The sequence below is a fragment of the Scleropages formosus genome, chromosome 6 (genome assembly GCF_900964775.1).
Source record: "Scleropages formosus chromosome 6, fSclFor1.1, whole genome shotgun sequence".
Lineage (NCBI taxonomy): Eukaryota > Metazoa > Chordata > Actinopteri > Osteoglossiformes > Osteoglossidae > Scleropages > Scleropages formosus.
The window spans coordinates 20,398,038-20,412,163 of record NC_041811.1 but is presented as its reverse complement, the minus strand read 5'-3'; the positions used below and the strand labels follow the sequence as shown (position 1 = coordinate 20,412,163).

The 14,126-nt window shown below is 38.7% G+C and overlaps 1 protein-coding gene across 1 annotated transcript; it reads right to left on the bottom strand.

Annotated features, from left to right (window-relative positions):
* Nucleotides 1-267: 267 nt before the first annotated feature.
* LOC108925061 (MOB kinase activator 1B) lies at nucleotides 268-13,826 on the bottom strand. Its single transcript, XM_018736781.1, has 6 exons — nucleotides 13,622-13,826; nucleotides 8,231-8,397; nucleotides 4,426-4,519; nucleotides 4,185-4,318; nucleotides 3,076-3,239; nucleotides 268-2,669 (listed from the first exon to the last, which is right to left on the bottom strand). Exons 1-6 carry the CDS (start codon nucleotides 13,633-13,635, stop codon nucleotides 2,592-2,594), a joined length of 651 nt encoding a protein of 216 aa, XP_018592297.1. The 5' UTR covers nucleotides 13,636-13,826; the 3' UTR covers nucleotides 268-2,591.
* Between the last annotated feature and the right edge of the window lie 300 nt (nucleotides 13,827-14,126).

Here is a 14,126-nt window from a genome sequence, read left to right as displayed (position 1 = left end):
AGGTATGACATATTTTCAACAATTTACAAGTGATCTTACTAAAAAGCTATGTTCCTGTTGACGAAGACCATTTTCTATAGTATGGTTTCAGATTGAAGTAGAATATACATACATACTACACAAATACATTTAAAAACTAAAACATTTTAATGTGAACTATAAGAACATCTAAAGATAATTTGTGTCATTTAGCATCTTCAAACAGAACACTTTACATTTTGACCAAACATTGCAATTTTAAGTCTTAAGAAGTGATTAAACAAAGAATTTGGTCAAACAAACCTTTATTATCCTTATAAATGGCATTCAGTATTTTACCACAAAAATCCTGTAACTAATATCCTCCATCCCAGTGCATACCACATTTGTACAGATTATTTACAACATTCTCATCAAAATGTGGTTGTACATTACAACCAAAAAATATATTTAGTAGTGTTGAAAGGGAACTAATATAACCTACAAATCTTGCCTAATTACAACAGTTGGCACTGTGATTTTACAATACCATAAAGCACACTGCATGAGCTGCTGTGACCTTCAAGGTTATACTGTCACATTCCTGAAAACATCAATATTGGAGGGGAGGTGAAAAATACATCTCTTAAAATTAACATTTTAAATAACTGGACTCAAAACTTAATGTTTCTATAAACAATGTTTTATCACAAAATATGTCAGTTTAATGGAAAAGAAAACATCTGAGAAACTAATTATATTCAAACAGTGCAAATCACAAATATCAAAACAAACTAAAGGATTTCTAATGGTTAAAAATTCATACAATCAGTAATGACTTTTGAAACATTTTAATATCCTACCAAATCAGCTTCACAGTTTGCGGAGCAGGTTTTTGTAAAAATGTAATATGCATGCAGTATTGCCATAGATCACAATTCATGAAGTATGTTTCACATTTTTATACTTGTTTGTGGATTGATGAAAGAAAGAAAAAAAAAATTGACAGATTGGTCAACAAAGAAACAAACCACAGGGTTATGAGGAAATTGCATAGTAACTGAGCTTTTTTAAAATTTGGACATCCCTCAGCAGCCAGAACATCCCACCAATGACAACCTAGCAGGACAGTTCTAGCGCTGTGAGACAACACTGTGCTGATACAACAGATTGGGCATGCAAGTCTGCTAGTCTGGCACTTGGAAATAAGGTTCGATCCTGAGCGGGGAGGCGCTGAAGTATGGGTTCTGCTTCACGCTGGACACAGACACGGGACTGACGACATACCGCACGTTACCGCATTCTGGACATCGGCTAGGCAAGAGATTCCACATGCTCAACACACCACTGCTAAATGCTAGGGATTTTGTACTTTTAAAGAAGTGATTCTTGATGCTGCATAGTTTTATAAGTTTGGGCATTTTTTCCTTTAACTGCCCTGAGTCAATTGCTGGAATTAATCTGCGGCAAAATGAAAATCTGGATTAAAACACAAACACTTACTGACATTCTTCTGTGGTTCGAATTGTGCTATAATAGTCTATTTATATATCAATTCAATAAAAATGAGGGAAAAAAAAACCAAACTGGGATTCTGTGAAGTGTTAAACATGCTTCTTGAGGTTTTGTGCAAAAATATTTTGGTTTCAGTAAACCAGAAAGTACTTTCATCCAAGGGAGAAAAAAAAACAGCCACCCCTAAGAAACTACTTGAAAACTGGGAAACATAGTGTGTTATGTACAAATAAACTGTCCTGTAGTACAAATGCTCTCTTCAGACTATAAATTCTTAGGCCAAATAAACACATGCAGTAAACCTTAAGCAGCTACAAGGCCATCAGCCCACGTGAGCAGCAAGCTGCTATTTTTCTTCTGGTCACTAATTTAAACTATCCTCATACATATTGGTTTTACTGTAAAATGGCTCTATTAAATAAAAACTAATATTAAAATGAGTAGCAAGGTTTTAAACAAACAAATATATTTAAATATTAAGGACAGATGATGTGTCCACAGAGACTTAAAGATAAGAAAAGCTGTAGATGGTAATTAAGTCTTAAATATGACATTTACAGTCCTTTCAAACTATGTTGCACACAGTACGAGAATCTGATCTGTGGATAGCTGCTGTAATATAAAGTACTTTAATTTCATTTGAATACACATGTGCCCTTTAAGCAAAGCTGAAATGCTTTACGATAATTAAAAAAGGACCCCCTTAGACCAAAAGTGCAGTATCACCTCTTAGTGTATTAAATATATGTTGAAAAAAATGATAAATGTCTTAAGCACGAGCCTTCCGAATAATCTGTGGACATACTTTATTCTTAGTGGGTCTGTTACAGTGTTAAGGTGAACCATATTAGGCACTTGGTTTTCCATTTCTCTTTAAGGGGTTTAGGGCTTTTAGGGAATCATGGCGAAAATCGAAAGCATCCAGCCACCTATGTAAAAGGCTAACAAGTCGCATCTTGAACATAAGGCCTGCTAACGCTCTGCAACCCACCCTGCTCCGACCATTCTAAGTAAAGTACCCCAATGTTGCAACGTAGTGTAGCACAAAGACTAAAGCCTGTACAAAATTAAAGTGGGACCAGAAGAGATCTGTCAGGCAAATGAAGAGTTGTCTTTGCTTATCTGTCCTTTGAGGTCAGCTTTTCAATCAGCTCCTGTAGTGGGACCAGCTCTTTTCTGTCTATCAGGTTAAACTCCTGTTCAAAAGAAAAAAGAAAAAAAAAAAATTTTGGAAAAACAACTGGCTGGCTAAGGCAAGGTCACTCACCAGCTGATTTTTTTCCTCATGTTACTAGGAATAGACTAACCATATCACAGCAAGACAATAGGCCTTTTTGACCTTAAAGGAAATTACTACCAGGTCAGTATTAATGCTTTCAGAGTTTAAAAATTCCCTTTTACTGGCAACAGAGCTGAAGAGTTAGAGAAATAAATGTTCATTTACATTTATTCATTTAGCAGACTATTTTCTTATAAGTGACTTACAATTATTTGCCCATTTATACAGCTGGGTGATTTTAAGGGAGTAATTTAAGGTAAGGACCTTACTCAAAGGGAGTAGGATTTAAACATGCAAACTGTTCAATATCACAGAAAACATACCTGAACAAAGAAGATAAAATGCTTGAAAGAGGTGTTCAGATGAGCCTCCTCCTGCAGCTGAATAACGGCATCAAAGTGTTGGTGGTATATGTGGGCATAAACACGGAAGAGGCGCTTCAGGATGGTCTTTGCCACTGACATGAAGTTCTTCGGAAACGGAACACCTAGAAGCATGTGACATTATAGCCACTCAGAATTAAAACCATCACCTCATCATCTTAATAGGAAGGATGATACAAATAATTTCAAAACCCATTTTTTTTCTTTTTAACAATTTAAAGAATAAACAGGAGATGTTAAGACTATGGTATGCATGCAAAAATTGCAGGGTCCCCTGCTCACAAATTTAATTGTGACCAAGAGTTGGCTCATTTCTCAAAATCTGCGCTAGTTGAATGCAACTTGAAGCAGGCTGGGAGTTCCACAATTCTAAATGCTGCCGCCGGTTAAAAAAAGGTGGTACAGGACAAACACACTGCTACCAGAATCACGTATTTGCACGTACAACCCTGTGTGTGCTGTAAAAAACACTTTAGTCCAAGTTATAAGCTGCTTTGGAGAAAAAGCATCTGCTAAATGAATAAGTGTAAACATAAATCTCTGTGGGCTGGGAGACAACAACGTTGTTTTTTCAGACAGGAATAGAGGTGTGGACTGTGTCTCTCCCACTGAGCAAATCACAGAAACCAGGGTAGTAAAAAGCCCCTCCCTGTGGTTAGCTGTGATGCCTTGTGCACATGCCTGCATATTTTGAGTCTGATAGCTGGGTGTTAATGACATGTTGTTAATAAGGAAGCACAATGAAGAACCCCAGCCAAAGCTATAGCAATGTGTTCACAAATTTAAGGCAACGCGCATACTATTTATGACTTCTGGCTGTCGGTGCATCGGGTAAAGCTTTGGCTCAAGATCTGAATTCGTATGCAAGCTCTCCCTGTGAAAAATACATACTAAATACTTCACAAAAATGATGTAACGGTGATAAGTTTGTTGAACCAAAGGTTCGGAAGTTGGGGACCCACTGTACTAGAATTTATGAAAAGCAATTCATAATAGATTTATGGCAATTCTTAGAAAAAGATTCAAATGATAAAGAAAAAAGACTGTACCTATCTTTGATGGGAAGAGAGTCTCATCGTCAAGCTGATCCTGCACCCATGTCATTAAATAGTCAATATACTTTGGGGCTGAACACTTTATTGGTTTTTTTATATTGGTTCCATCAGCCCAATGGTACTCATATCTGCAAGAGAGCAAAATAAGGTGTTTTTTCTGCATTAATTATAAACTTGCATAAATTACAAACAGACCTATTTGGAAGAATTTTTTTTTTTAAATCACAATACTTACTTGGGTCCTGCAGACATAACAGGGCAGCTCTCCTCTGTACAGAAGTCAGTGATGGTGCCATACAGCATGTTAATCTGGTTGAAGAAATCTACAGCTAAACATTAAAAGGAAAAAGAGAGGGTGAGAGGCTGCATTTCAAAAGTTAATAGAATCCCACCATACCATACTTTGTCCTGAGTAAACCAGTACTGTTCAATGCAAGAATGTCAGTGGTTGGTTGGTTATAAAATTCATCCATCAAAAATCTTTCCCTGTACATTCAATTTTCAAAGTAATGAAACGTGAGATACTGTAATGCTTTCAGAGGGTCATACAGGAGATGTATGAAAACAGAAAAGATGTCGATTCTTTAATCAAAGACAACCATACTCAGCAGCATTTTGACCAACACAAAATTAAAGATGACAGCTAAAAGTTTGCATTTCATATGAAAATGGAAGCCACAAAGGATTTTTACTGTATGAAGTTTTCAACTGAATGGTTACAGGTCAGATATGTTTATGATATTCATTTTATCCACAGTAAATCTTAACAGGTGACTACAGATAACCACTGTTTCCTTCTAAAGTTCAAAGAGGAGCGAAGGTCTTCGCAGTCTCTTGGTAATGGTTAGAAATGCTTTCCAAATTTACTGCACAAGGCCACAGAGAAGCACACTTCGGTGGAGCCATTCAAATCATGCTTACACTGCAAGAACCTTGGCCAAACAGTGTACTTTTGATTTATGGATCAGAACAGGGGAGAAAATGGCTTTGTACAAAATCATTAACATGAAAGATATCTGCAGTACTTCCAGACAAGGGAAACAGATTAGACTGTGCCAGAAACATCACAGATGTAATAAATAAGTCTAGCATAGCTAATGAAAATCTTTTGACAATGGCTAAATATATAGAAAGCTAAACTGTTGCTTTTTGTTGACATACAAAAATGCCCAAAATTTCCCCCATCAAATTAAAAATGCAATGTTTTACTTTTTAGAAATACTGGTTGCAACAATTGGATAATTGGAAAACTCTTGTTGTAAAAAGTATGTTTTTGCAATGAAGGGGGGGAGCATAAAATCTGCCTGAAAACAATCATTACAAAATATATGCTTTACAACCCATGCATCAAAACACAAAAGTAGCTATAAACCAAGCAACTGAGCAACAAAATGCACGAAGCCTCGTTGAAGCAGTTCTTGCATAATCCCCGACTTCCGACACCGATCCCCATCTACCGTTTCGGAGAAATGTCTGGCACTACCAAACAATAGAAACTAAGCAGTACTTTGAAAGCCAGGCCACTTTCACCTTTTCTCCCATTTTATATGACCATTGTTAAAGCATTAATATGTGTCATACATACAAGCATTCACACTTTCACACATTGTGTTCTGTAATGTCTCATGCCGGATGGGGCACTGCATGGTCAAGTGCACCCTGGGGAAATTAGACGAGCCAACGTGTTCCCTCAGCCTCATTTGTCTCGGAACGAAAAGGCCAGCGAAGCGTTGACATTGCTGGGAAAGGGGGACAAAGGTGGGGGTGGGGGGGGGACTTTAAATGCACGTTTGTTCATTGAGGGGAGAAAACGTCATCTCCAGTCTGCGTGCCAATTCTGCTCCATCACAATTAACGCTCCTCTTTCCTTTGCAAATGCAAAGACAAAGTGGACAAACTTCTACACTAATCTTCACTTTTTAAAAATTATCTTTTCAAAGATAATTGAAATATCACATTGCTAGTTCAACTACAAGGATGCTCCCCTGCAGCAGAACTTAAAGTCAACCCAAGTCACTCCAATAAACAATCCAGCTGTGTACATAAGTGTTCAGGAGCGCTGACTAAAAATAAAATGATGAAATCTAGAAATAAAAGGTTTCTTTAGAGATTCAAATCCTGAAACTCGTAATACGAGTAACATCTGCCATATAGTAATGTTTTACACAATTAAAAACTGTGTATAGCTTCTTATCAACATGCTCAGGGCACCATACAGTAACACAAACTGCTGCTGTTCTATCAGAGGCTGCAATGAGTTCACATGGGGACAAACAGAAAAGCTATATAGCATGGGGGGAAATAATTGGCTCCATTTGAGAAGATCAATGCCAGCGCAATTGTGCCCTGGCCTTACTGACAAGATCTTAGATTACCACCGAGCATGTGTCCACGATGTCCTTTCGTCTAGCGGGACATTATCCCCCAGTTGTGAGCTCAGCAGTATACAGCAGCTCACACATGCTGTTTGAATTATGCCTTAATTATCCAGCTGAACCCAAGGGAAATGTGGGGTCCCTTTCTGTAATCAAAGACATAGATTATGTGTCCTCTAAATGAAGATGTGACAAAGTCTGAAGAAAGCACATAGTAGGCTAGTGCTGTATTAGCATGTTACCAAAAGTAGCAGGAGAGAGCATTCTCCTCAAAGGACTGTCGGCAAGAGCGCTCTCCAGGAAGGAAACGTCACTGCTGTCCCCTTGTGACTTTGAGCATTGAACAATAATCTGAGATCTCTAACACACATTTCAGAATGCAGAGATCTAGTTTTAGATTCTTTCAGTTAAAGGCTTGTGGATAATACAGTGGTTAGTGGCCATTACCCTCATGCTGCAGTACACTTGATCAAAGTACTTACTGTGTCAGTTCATGGTAAGAACACCCTGTTGTATAATTAAGTAACTGTCAGTAGCTTGGGGGGGGTCAATCACTTTGGAGAAATGTTTGAGCAAAATCAATAAGTAAGTAAGTAAGTAAATAAATAAAGAATAGTAATAAGTATTTAAGGGGAGACTTGCTGTAGGTCTAACATATCTCCACAACCAAAACAAAGGAGATCCAGTTAAGCGTGATGCAAACTAATCACCAGCCACTTCAGCTCTATCACTACTGTTCAGAGGCTTGACTCCAGCAACACAGACTAAACATGTATGCCATCAACTGGCTATAATTACCACACAAACAAACAAATGACAAAGAACAGAGTTACTTTATAACAAACATCACAATGTATACTTTATTTATATGCAGATACATTTAACATGTATGTAAGGGTTACAGTATATAAAATATACACTTCAACATTTTTTTTTTTTTTTTTTAAAAACCTCCATGAATCTCCAGCATCCAAAACAGGTTTCTTTCCAGTTTCCAGAGGATTAAGAAAACAAAAGACTTCATGCCTTGCGAATAAAAAATTGCACTCCAAAGCAGGCTAGCTTGGAAGCTGTGATTAATAAGAAAATTGTTGCTCTTTTGTCAAAGTCTTTCCAACTAATGTTAAAACACAAGAGACACCATGTGCTGCAACACCCATCAAAGATAAAGAATTTAAACAGACATTTTCTGGTATAGAAAAGGTACAATACAGGTTTGACCAGTCTGATACACAATTCAGGTTGGGCAAGTACTGCCTTTTGCTATGAAGATCAAGGGGGCACGGTTAACTGGAACAGGGACTAAAACATCAGCTAGGTTTGACCCAAACCTTTGTTTTGCTTCCTATACCTGGAAATGTTTATCTTAACACATTGAAAGCTATGCATAATTTGCATTACACATGTTTATTTGGTGCAACATCACAGCGACCAACTTATGTGCACATGGTATGCACCACAACACTGTCAGTGCGCCGTATCAAATCTGTGATGAACCAGATAAAACATAGCTTTTCTCGATCGCAATCACTGCAACATCTTACTTATATGCTGCATCAGCTAATGCAAACAAAGCATCGCCAATTGCCCATTTCAATTTTGACCATGTAGGTGGCTGAAAGTCAGTAAACAAAAAGGATGCCAGCGGCCTGCTTCTCTACTTACTGTTGACAGCTACCCACTCGTTGAGGTCCTCCCCTTCGGGGAGCATGACAGCCATACGCAGATTACCGCTGCCCAGTGTGGCTTCTGCATGCTTCAGCAACTCGTACTGGTGGGAACCTTCCGGAATGTTCTTCTTCGGCTTGAAAGTCTTAGACGACCGGCTTCCGCTTTGGAAACAGTGGGAGAGGTGTGGACGTCAGTTAATGTGCTAACTTTAAGGACTTCTAGGGACAGTGTTTTGCACAATTTTATCACAACCTCGAGTGATTCAAATTCAGTTTGCAGTTAGTACCTTCAATTTACAAAAGCAGCTAACTTTAAAATCCTGATACTTATTGAAAATATACTGAATGTGGTATAAAGATGAGTCCACTTCTATAACATGTGGTAGGACAGTTAGCAATCCTAATCCAGTACTTTCTCCATCATTAAATTCACCCCACCCACCAAGAAAACGTAAGATTTGGCATGCGAGACATTTTACCACCCTCAATCCACTTTAGAAACTACTCCATCTTGATTGACTTCTGACAGTTATTTAAACTACTGAATGAAATTCAGATTTCAGGGCTGGGGACTACTATAATCTTACAATGATGCAGACATAGCCAAATGTACACTCCCTAGTGTTAAACTGTATCTGTTAGAGCGAAATTTGAAAAGTGCAAATGAAGCGTAGCAACTCATTGGTTCAGAAAAACTGCTGTAGGATATGCATATGAGAATCTTGAGATACTTTACTTAATGGGAAATGAGGTATGAGTGTTGTGCTCTCTCCGTGTATGATGTTCCATAAATCCACACGTTCCATTACAGGTAAGCTGTTTAAAACCAACTAATGCAAAGACCTACCTTCAACAAATTTAACAGGGGTTTCACAAGACAAAACTTTCTGAAGATAGTCTCAACTGTAAAAAACACATTGCAGTTTGTTTTCATTGCAATGTTTCCTTTAGGTATTGACACAAAAAGTCTAAAAACATGGATGTATGACAAATTTCATAAAACTGACTTGAATTTTAACCTTGTAATACACTTACGGACTTGAGATCAATTAATTCATTTAAGAGTCATTGATCATGAGTACTTGTGAGAAATATTTTATTACAAGTTACGGGGAAAGCTAGTGGTGTTTTTAAATCAATTTCAGGGCGTCTATACCACCCAGGGTATGCTCCTTGTGCTCTGTGTTTCCAGGATAGGGTCTGGACCACCAGAACCCTGCACTGGACAAGCATATGGTTAAAATGAAGAGGAGATCTTCCACCTAGAGTATCAAAAACTCTTTCTGTAATGAATACCTCAATTAAAGAGAAAGAAAATCCTGGAAGCAGCAGGTGATGCAAAACATTGGACAGACACCGTGTGTAGCAGTCCAACAAATGAGCTGCAAAAAGAGTGCTTCATTGTTACATCTAGTTGACATGAGAGCTCACCAGTGACTGCCAAATACCCGAGAAGTCCAGAGCAACGAAAATCTGGCTGAGGGTCTAGGCTTCAAACAACACCAGCTTTCAGCCCACTGCTGAGATCTTCGCTTTAACTTGCCGGTGCTCTCACAAGGCTGCAACAGAATGCAGTCTTGTGTGTACAAATCATGACCCTGCAAACAAGGCTTACAAAAATAGTCCTCTGAACACAGACCATAGTTCTGTGCAGTTTTATATTTAATTTTAAAATGAAATGTGCTCTTCTATATTACACCAGAAAAGACAGACCATGCCACAGTTTCAAAAATACTCCAACCAAAACATTTAAAAATAACACTCAAAACTGGTATTTTTCAATTGCCTACAAAGTGCCGACCGCTTAATTATGAACAAACGTGCCAATTGCTACAATAATTTATATTTAGCGGATGCCTTTGGCCACAGTGGCTTACAGTGTTAGCACCAAGTGACTTACAAGTGGAGCATCCATACAACAGAACAAGGACACACACATCCACCACAAGGGCAAATCTAGAGTCACCAAATCACCCGAAAGATATATTTGAATTGTGGGAGGAAACCAGAGCACTTGCAGGAAAGCCAGATGAACATGATAACAGGCAAACTACACAGACTGAGCCAATATGTAGTATACAGGAGACAGGAGGAAACAGACACACTGCGTGTGACACCACCCATCCTCTGACAGGTGCATAATTACAGCAAGATACTGCTGAAAAGCAGAGGAGTGGTTAAGGGTTTGTTTCAAGGCAACCCAGAGTACGCAGTCATGTTACATTCTACATAAACCAAGCCCTCCAGAAGCAAAGACGAACACACCTAGATACCGTGGGAGCCAATACAACAGACTGAGACTGATGGACAGACTCATTCTCTTGCATCAATATAAAAACAAAATCTTGGCAATATGTGTAACAAATTATGACACATTGTGCTAAAACAGCCTGGTCATTCTTACTGGCTCACACAAACACTAGTTCAAGAACACTTCTCAAAAAAAAGACACTTCACTAGCTTTCATCATGATCAAATCTCCTCTATGCTTCTTATACTTTCAGGAACAAGCATAACTTAAGCAGCTTAATCTAGATAAATTATTACACTGTCACTACACTAAGGCATGATGCAAGTTGTGAAAATTACTGCTCCACTAAAACCAACTTTATCATTCCAAATAAACCCCTAAAAAGAATTAAATACACTAAATGGAATTTTATGTTTTTTTTTTTGTGTGTGGGGGGGGTTCCATTTTTCTGAGGATCTTTTTCTTCATCTGCTGCAATTACTAACCAGTTACATGTATGAAAAGAAATCTGTCAACTACATGGAAACATGCTGGATCAGTAACTCGTTTTCCCACGTTTCAGTCTTTCCGATATTTGATCATAATGTGCCTCATGTGTTCAATTATTATAGGTCTGATATATTCATGCTAGGACACATTTTAAGAATACACAGTCCTGCATGAAAATGAGTAGAAAATGCAAGTTCAGACATATCAGAAATTTGCAGCAGCCAACAATATCAAAAAGTAACATGAATAAATTAAGGTAAACATTTAAACATGGTAAGGAAAAGCTAAGGCAAGAACTTAGGATAACTGGCTGTGACATGAAGATTATTAAACACCATCAGAAGCTTAGTACTAGTTCTAATGAATTTATTTACAAATTAGTGTTTAAAGCGGCCAAACCTACAGCACGTTGTTTAAAAAGAGTCTGATTTACCAATAAAATTCCATTCTTTAAGTTAATAAAACTTGACAGTAGTAGCAGCATAAATATATTTTAACTTTGCAAAAAAAAAAAAAAAAAAAGTTTCACATCTCCAAGATATGTTAGTTCTGAAAGACAAATGAAGGAAATAAATGAAAGTTGGAAATGTTGAAAGTTAACATTCCTACAGTTACATGGGAATGTAATGCTCCTGTTACAGGGGCTCGTTTACTCTTTTTTTTTTTTAAAATCATCATTATTAGAATTAAAATTTCAAAAGTATTGGTAGCAGGGATCATTGAGAAGAAACTAACTTTCAATCTGCTTTGCAAAAAACTTCCTAACAAGTTCCAAAATACCATGTTAAACAAAAGACTAAAAATTTTTAAAAATCTTGTAAAAATATATACTCAACATGTATGTAAATAAATTTGAAACAGTATTAAACAAACCACACAAGAGCTTGCGAAATAATAGCTTATACATTTTTAGTCAAACGGTACTTTTAATAAATTAATATTTCAAACCCTGTGTTTTGGACATGGCTGATGGTTTCTCCAAAGCGACTTGGATATTACATCTGCTAAGTGAGTAATGTAAATGTAAATTCCAGATAGAAACAAATTCCATAACATCATCATAACTCAGGGGAACAACGCATCATTACGACATCAACATCTAATGGAAAATTTATTTTAAAGCAACGAGAGAAAGACGTTCCTCCCCACGAAACCAGACACCTCTAGCACTCCCCAGCACATTGAAACACAAAGTCTTTCAAGAACAACGAAGGATGACCCTCCGAGCCTCACGTACGTCACTTCCGCAACACCAAGGAGCCACTTACCTGCACTGTTGCATCACTGGTTCCTTGTCAGTAACGCTTTTGTTTTACTACTGATTGTTTCAAAAACTGTATACCTGTTTACCCATGTACTTTACTACTGACATTTGTAACAGCGCCTCATTCCCCCCCCCCCCACCACCAAATTCATCATTTTGTTTTAAGTCATTACATGATCGCCGAACTTTAAACCGTTTCAAAGTTCGAGAGCGAAGGATGGACATTTCGGAGTCAACTTCGGATTTCTCGCAGCGGAACGGAATTGCAACGTTTTGGAATACTTGGTGTCATAAGTACATTTTAAAAGGACACAACAGCATTGAGCGACTCCTCCGTGCACATTATTATAATAATTCTCATCTGACTGCCGGCTGCACCTGCTGTCCCCAAACCCCCATCGTGCTCATGAAGATCTCCAAAACCACTCATCACCTTCCACGTTCATTTTCCGCACACTTTGTTTGTCACACAACCGCCAGGCTTTCGTGCGCCGAACAATCACACCCCGCAAAAGCTGACACATCCCTAAATCACCAGCCACATTACACTTTGAGAGCTGGTCTGGAAGAGCATCTTATACGCAGCAGCACCAATTAAGTTAAATAAGTAAATAAATAAATCCTTATCTATGAGATGTATATCACTTTCAAGAAACAAATAAGGGTAAATCTAAATTTATTTTCTGGGATGGTGATGGTGGGGAGCAGGGCTCTGTCTGTTTATTTTGATGTCACAACATAATCATCATTATGTGGCACATACTTTAAACTCACCTTGACCCCTTGTATCCCTTTTTGTAAGGCAGGCAGGGCCCCAAGAACAAAGCGTCAGCAAATGTGGGGGAAAAGCACCGACACAAAGCTCACCCAGACACGGAAAGCTGACCTTTCCACCCACAAAAATATACAAATGTCTAACCACCCATCCACCGGGGTACCAGCAGCAGCAGCAGACACGCAGCTGTCCAGTCTCATATCTGGACTCAGTAACTGGAAGACAGAGGTGACCCAGCTCAACACTTAATTCGGCACATAAACAAACCAATCAGTCGTCAGTTTCACGCTTAACAAAACAAGATCAAACGCCGCCGGTGCGTTTATCGCTAAGGCGACTAGTTGTACCCGTCGCCGACACACTCTCTCTCTCTGCAGCAATGAATGACACCGGGCTCCTTCCGCCGTCCTCCTCCTGTAGCTAGTCGCTTAAAATATGATTTCGGATATAGCATAGCGATTTCTCTACTAGGAAACTAGATCAGTCAGTTATTTAACTATTCTGACAGAAACACGAAGGGACAGCGCTGCGCTGTTACGCAGACAATGCAATGGCACCAAGTTGCTACACAAAAAAAGCCCAAACCAAAGAGCGTAGCTATACTCACAATAAAAAGCTCATTTTCCTTTGCGACAAGGCTCCTCAGAAACACGGAACAGCGGAGAGGAAGCGACGATCCTAACAAGTGTCCGTGTTGGGAGAAAATGACTGTTTTATAGGCTGCAGAACAAGGTGAAGGACGCGGAGACAGAGCGATATTGCGGCTTGTCGGATCCCGGACAAAACTTCTTCCTCCTCTCAAAGTCTCAGCTTTGGATGCCGCGGATCTCGCGATAGTGGCGAGCGGTCCGTGATTTGACGGGAAGAGAGTCGGAAGTGACGTCTCCTTAGTCTGATCCGGAATGGTCCAAAGCAAAAATGTGTCATTGTTGATTACGTTTTTGTCAGTACTTTGGAGTTTTTTAAATTACCCCAAATAAATGTTCAATTATTATTATTAGCACGGGGGCGCGGTGGAGCAGCGGCCAGGTCCTGCTCTCACTCACTGGGTCTGGGGTTCGAGTCCTGCTTGTGTGCGTGTTTCCTCCCCCCTCCCTTGCGCCCTGTGTTGC